This window comes from Bufo bufo, chromosome 2 (assembly GCF_905171765.1).
Source record: "Bufo bufo chromosome 2, aBufBuf1.1, whole genome shotgun sequence".
In the NCBI taxonomy this organism is placed as follows: domain Eukaryota; kingdom Metazoa; phylum Chordata; class Amphibia; order Anura; family Bufonidae; genus Bufo; species Bufo bufo.
This window is the reverse complement of record NC_053390.1, coordinates 12814288-12821318: the sequence shown is the minus strand read 5'-3', so window position 1 is coordinate 12821318 and position 7031 is coordinate 12814288. Positions and strand designations below refer to the sequence as shown.

Genomic DNA, 7031 nt, shown 5'->3' with positions numbered 1-7031 from the left:
AAAAAACATTTTTTTCAAAGATTTTTTTTTTTGTATTAAAATGCAAAAAAAAACGATACACATGTGGTATAGCCGTAATTGTACTGACCTGGAGAATGAAATAAAAAGGTCAGTTTTACCGTATAGGGAACACCGTAAAAACAAAACATAAAACTGTTGCGTAACTGCGTTATTTTTACAATTTCACCCCACATGGATTTTTTTTACATCTCCCCCTACACTGTTTGCAATATTAAATGGTGGAGTTAGAAAATGCAACTTGTCCCACAAAAAAAAGCTCTCATACGGCTATGTTAACATAAAAATAAAAAAGTCCTGGAAAGGCAGGGAGTAAAAAATTTAAATGCGAAAAACCCTCCGGGGCTGAAAGGGTTAACTGTAAGGATTAAAATATATGTCATAAACAGAATATATGTCTTCCTAAATAGGATTTATCAGATGTTTTATAGAAGCTGTTATGTGACATCAATTAAGCTTTTATATCCAAATATACAACCTGAAATGAAAACAATGTCTATGACCCAGTGATATATTGTTTCATTATATTGTGGCCATATGGCTTCTCTCTTGTGTGACTTCACTAATGACCCCTAATTATGGATTTAGAAACAAAAACATTTTTCTCATTCTGAATGACGCTTCTCTCATGTGTGATTCTTCTTATGTTTTAGAAGACTTGATTTATCTGAAAAAAGTTTCCCACATTCTAAACACGAATATGGCTTCTCTCCTGTGTGACATCTCTCATGTTTAACAAGATCTGATTTATCTGTAAAACATTTCCCACATTCTGAACATGAATACGGTTTCTCTCCTGTATGAAATCTCTGGTGTTTAACAAGATTTGATTTCTGTGTAAAACATTTCCTACATTCTGAACATGAATATGGCTTCTCTCCTGTGTGATATCTCTCATGTTTAACAAGATCTGATTTATCTGTAAAACATTTCCCACATTCTGAACATGAATATGGTTTCACTCCTGTGTGTCTTCTCTCATGTCTAAAAAGATGTGGTTTCTCTGTAAAACATTTCCCACATTCTGAACATGAATACGGCTTTTCCCCAGTGTGAATTCTCTCATGTTTAACAAGATTATATTTTTCTGTAAAACATTTACCACATTCTGAATATGAATACGGCTTTTCCCCAGTGTGAATTCTCTCATGTTTAACAAGATTTGATTTATCTGTAAAACATTTCCCACATTCTGAACATGTATATGATTTCTCTCCTGTGTGACTTCTCTCATGTGTAACAAGATTTGATTTGCGTGTGAAACATTTCCCACATTCTGAACATGAATACGGCTTTTCCCCAGTGTGAATTATCTCATGTTTAACAAGATGTGATTTGTGTCTAAAACATTTCCCACATTCTGAACATGTATATGATTTCTCTCCTGTGTGACATCTCTGATGTGTAACAAGATTTGATTTCTGTGTAAAACATTTCCCACATTCTGAACAGGAATATAGCTTCTCTCCTGTGTGACTTCTCTCATGTATAACAAGATGTGATTTCCGTGTGAAACATTTCCCACATTCTGAACATGAATACATTTTCTCTCCTTTCTGACGTCTTTGGTGTGTAGAAAGTCCTGAGTGGTTTGTGGATTCTTTACCAAAATGAAACCTTTTAATCCTTTTCTGACTTGTACTTGCGGTAATAATCTGTGATTGGTCCAGAGAAGGTTCCTCATAATTAGGAGGATTATATGACAGATCCATACTGTGAAGTCCTGGATGTACATTGAGGACAATGAGGTTTTCTCCTGAAGAGCGCTGCATGATATCTTCATCTAGTGGTAACATAACATTTTCACATTTCTTACTGGGATTTTCTGTTAAGATAAAAATAAAATTTGTTTTAAAGTTATTTTTTTTTTTTGTTGCAAACTACAGAGTAGACAAACTTATTAAATTCCAATTAGGCTGGAAGTTGATCAAGCAGGAAGGAGAAGTGTTCATTCATTTGGAATCCATTCCTGACTTTGGCCAAAAAAACTGCACTTGTGATCCCAGCCTTACAAAGCTTCTATAACGTCCTGACAAAGTCCAGGATTCTGGTTTACACCAGGTCATGACTTTTATTACATAAAGTAAATAATGACTTAACAAAACAAAAAAAATTGAAAATCCTGACCATGTCTGGAAACGAGCCCTACTCTCTGCCAACACATTTTGCCTTTCAACAGCAACTAGACATCATTTGAATAAAACAAGGAGCATCATGGTTGGAGCTGGTGGGGGACATCATGGTTGGAGCTGGTGAAGGGGGCCATCCTGATTTGTAGCTGGTAGGGGGGACATCATGGTTTGGAGCTGGTGAAGGGGGGCATCATTATTTAGGGCTGGTGGAGGGAACATCATGGTTTGGAGCTGGTGAAGGGGGCCATCATGATTTGGGGCTGGTGGAGGGAACATCATGGTTTGGAGCTGGTGAAGATGGGCATCATTATTCGGAGCTGGTTGATGGGACATTATCGTTTGAGCTGGTAAAGGGGGCCATCAGGATTTGGGGTTGGTGGGGGGACATCATGGTTTGGAGCTGCTTTGCTGCCTCATGGTCTGGACACCCTGCAACCATTGGGTAAACAACTGGGCAGATTTTCTAATCCTGTTTAAAACGTACAGAGTAAATCTAGAGATGCTCTACATTTATCACAGGAGCTTGGGCTGGAGGACAGATCTGCTGCACAGCTCCACAAGTCTGTCTACCTCTATACCACTTAGTGGTTGTATTTTCTGTCACAATTGGGCATCGTAAGCCCCGCCCCTGCAGAACCTGCCTGTTGTTTCTATATGTGGAACCTTAAAATCCCCCCTTTTTGGACAGATTATAAGAGCAGCACAGATCAGTCACTGGTTATCTACGAGCAAGTTCACACAGAGCAGATCAGCTGCAGACATTTCTGTGACTGTCCCGCTACCCAGAATGTGTCTTGTAATAATTCATGAACCTGCTGCAGAAACACCCAATATATGGAAATTTCTACAATAAATGTGCCATGTGTGAACACGCTCTAATGCAGCTGGAACATTCTGGGACATGCAATTATTGCTAGAAGTCACACGTTCAGTCTGAAGGGGATGAGCATATAATCGCTTAAGTGATGGACAACATGATCACATTTAGCAATTTAAAGCCGATGCCAGACAAGAATTTTAATACAAATTTTTTCACTTTATCACTCATTTTATTGAGACACCAACGACTTAGGCTAATTTCACATTAGCATTTTGGCTTTCCGTATGCGAGTTCCATCATGGGCTCTCACAAGCAGCCCAAAACGGATCGGTTTTGACCTAATGCATTCTGAATGGAAAAGGATCCGCTATAAGAGGCTGGTGCTCCTCCATTACATGTCACTGCACACACGTGTATACACTGCACATGACGGCTCTTACCTTGTGATATAAGAGGTTGGTGCTCCTCCATCATGGCCTCCTTGTACAGATGCTTGTGTCCTTCTATATACTCCCACTCCTCCATGGAGAAATAGACAGTGATATCCTGACACCTTATAGGAACCTGAAAACACAATGACACCGTCATCACCCAGACCCCTCCAGTGCTGTTACTGGAGAATTTCCCAGCATTCCCAGCAGTGTCACCTCTCCAGTCAGCAGCTCCATCATCTTGTGGGTGAGTTCTAGGATCTTCTGCTCATGTATCAGGGGGTGAGGGGGAGGCTCTGTGATGGGGGGAGGGGTCCTGCAGGGAGATGATCTCCAAGGTGAGGTCTAATATTCTTCTGCTGATCTCCTTCCTGTCCATCCTTGGTGGTTATTCAGGAGAAGAGGAGAGAACTGGAGGAGCTGGAGGCTTCTAGTACTGTAGGCGCCTTTATGAGAAGAGGAGAAGAAATCATCCAGGGGACAAGACCAGATGTCACCTCCAGAATCGCACTTTCTGAGCCAGGAGGGGCCCCGCTTCTCAAAGCCTCCACCCCATGGATCCCAGGGGCCCCCACATGGAGATTTCTGGTGGCTCCACATGATAAATGTCTGATAGATGCAGGTCCCACCTCTGGGCTGTGCTCAGCTGTGTCCAGAACTCCTAGAGAAGAGACAGGAGAGAGCTGAGCTCAGGCCGGGCCCCCGCTCCATTCATTCTCCTCCTGGATGCAGGGGCCCCTCACCAGGACAGTCAGGGCCAGAGAATAATGACAACCCCCACTATCCCCACTACTCCTCCCCCATCATACTAAGCTGAGGAGCGGAGAAGGATTCCTTGTGTGTAATGGAGGAGAATCTCCAGAGGTGACATGTCTGAGCTCTCCACCACACTGTCTCCTCACAGCTCATCTTACCTGCAGGCTGGAGGAATGGCTAATACCAGAGAGAACAAGAGCCCTGACTACCGACCAGGACCTGCCCAGTATCTGCTGCACTGCCAGAGCTGAAGGACCTGGGGTGACCTCACCGTCATGTGACCAGTGCAGGGGGCGGGGCTCAGCAGTGGAGAGGTGAAGGACCTGTGGGTGACGTCACTGTCATGTTACCAGTGCAGGGGGCGGGACTCAGCATTGGAAAGGAAAAGAGGTGGTAAAGGACCTGTGATGATGTCACTGTGCAGTAAGCCGGATTGGGGTTATGCACACTGGTGCAATAATAAGCACTGACTGGGTCAGGTGTAAATGATAGTTAAGAGTTTTTGTTTGTGACGCCAATTGCAGCGTGCGCAGGGTACAGTCTCAGGGCCCTTTAAGGTGTTGCAACTCATGTACCAGGTGAGGAATGCCAGAGTGGGGTAATGTCTCTGTATAGTAGTAGGTATAGTGTCAACGGTGTCTCCTATCTTGGTACGGCTGGACTCCTGGATCCTGGCTCACTTGCAATAAATGAGAGTGTTGCTAGTAATTTGAGGAATTTGGTGGTAATGAATGAGATCCAGACTTGTAATAAAGTTCAACTTGTCTTTACTGACGGCAGCATTAATCCTTATGAGGTACTGCATTAGTTTTGGGTCCCAGCAGGTATTTGGCAATGTATGGCAGGGATCAATATCTCTTCTGCATCTATACTATGTGCCTGGAGAATATGGCAGGAATCTGTCTTCTGCTTGGTATGGGCCTGGCTAGCTGAGGAGGAATTTGGATTCTCCTGGTCTCTGGATAGTTACTCACAGTTCTGCTCACAGGGAATGGTTCTTCCTGGAGGACTGGAGGTGCTGCTTGTTTGTCAACCAGCTGAGACAGAAGGGCTCAGACTGGGAGAGGAGATCTTTGGCCTCAGCCGAGGCATGATTCTGGGTTGGGATCCCTAGAACTGGGAGTTCCTACCAACACAGCCTTCCCCTAGCAGGGGTAGCTGGCACACTAACTATAACTTCCTTCTCCTCCCCATGAGACAGGACATGGTCCAACCCACTTCTGCTCATAGAGGGCGAGCTAAACTGGAATGTACTATTCCAGTTTAGATATGCTAAACTGTAACTAAGTTCCTGGTCACACATTGCTGCAACCTGCTGGTGTACATAGAAAACTACAGCAAATACATGAAACAGGCATAGAAAATGCACATTTTTGAGGATTGATGTTAGATTACACAGGATGACAAAATACATACACTTAACATGCTGTAGCGGGGTAAAAGAGTTTGGTAACATAACTCTGGGATGTTACAACTGTCATTTGATTAATGTAGGGGGTGGGGCTCGGCAGTGGAGAGAGGAGGTGGTAAAGGACCTGTGATGATGTCACCATCATGTGATCAGTGAAGGGGGCGGGGTAAGCTGTACAGAGTAGATAAGAAGGAGGAGTATCTGTAATTGTGGACATGTGAGGGATGATCCTGGGAGGAAAGGGGTGCAAATGAGCTCTTAACAAGCTCCACCTCTAATGCCACCAGATGTAAGGCAGCTATCCTATAAGTCAATGTTCAGCTCTTAAAATAAGCCTTGAGACATGACTTCCCTCCCAGAATTCCAGAGGAGCATGTATGGCCTATAAGTTTCCTCACACTGATTAACCTCCTCAGGACCGCCGTACGCAGGATTGCGTCTTTGCGGCCCTGCTCTTCTGGGTGGACGCGCTGGTGCGTCCTCTAGCGAGACGCGAGATTTCCTGTGAACGCGCGCACACAGGCGCGCGCGTTCACAGGATCGGAAGGTAAGCGAGTGGATCTCCAGCCTGCCAGCGGCGACCGTTCGCTGGCAGGCTGTAGATGTGATTTTTTTTAACCCCTAACAGGTATATTAGACGCTGTTTTGATAACAGCGTCTAATATACCTGCTACCTGGTCCTCTGGTGGTCCCTTTTGTTTGGATCGACCACCAGAGGACACAGGTAGCTCAGTAATATGTTGCACCAAGCACCACTACACTACACCCCCCCCCTGTCACTTATTAACCCCTTATTCATCCTTGATCACCCCATATAGACTCCCTGATCACCCCCCTGTCATTGATTACCCCCCTGTCATTGATCACCCCCTGTAAAGCTCCATTCAGATGTCCGCATGATTTTTACGGATCCACTGATAGATGGATCGGATCCGCAAAACGCATACGGACGTCTGAATGGAGCCTTACAGGGGCGTGATCAATGACTGTGGTGATCACCCCATATAGACTCCCTGATCACCCCCCTGTCATTGATTACCCCCCTGTCATTGATCACCCCCCTGTAAAGCTCCATTCAGACGTCCGCATGATTTTTACGGATCCACTGATAGATGGATCGGATCCGCAAAATACATACGGACGTCTGAATGGAGCCTTAAAGGGGCGTGATCAATGACTGTGGTGATCACCCCATAAAGACTCCCTCATCACCCCCCTGTCATTGATCACCCCCCTGTAAAGCTCCATTCAGATGTCCGCATGATTTTTACGGATCCACTGATAGATGGATCGGATCCGCAAAATGCATACGGACGTCTGAATGGAGCCTTACAGGGGCGTGATCAATGACTGTGGTGATCACCCCATATAGACTCCCTCATCACCCCCCTGTCATTGATTACCCCCCTGTCATTGATCACCCCCCTGTAAAGCTCCATTCAGATGTCCGCATGATTTTTACG

General features: G+C 44.7%; 1 protein-coding gene across 1 annotated transcript in view; it reads right to left on the bottom strand.

The window, feature by feature from the left end:
* Positions 1–437: 437 nt before the first annotated feature.
* LOC120992022 (zinc finger protein 850-like) overlaps positions 438–7031 on the bottom strand; it is a 184884-nt gene continuing 178290 nt past the window's right edge. Inside the window, exon 7 of the mRNA XM_040420784.1 lies at positions 438–1572. Within this exon, the coding sequence (XP_040276718.1) occupies positions 645–1572 (928 nt within the window). The 3' untranslated portion in view covers positions 438–644. The remainder of the gene's footprint in view (positions 1573–7031) is intronic.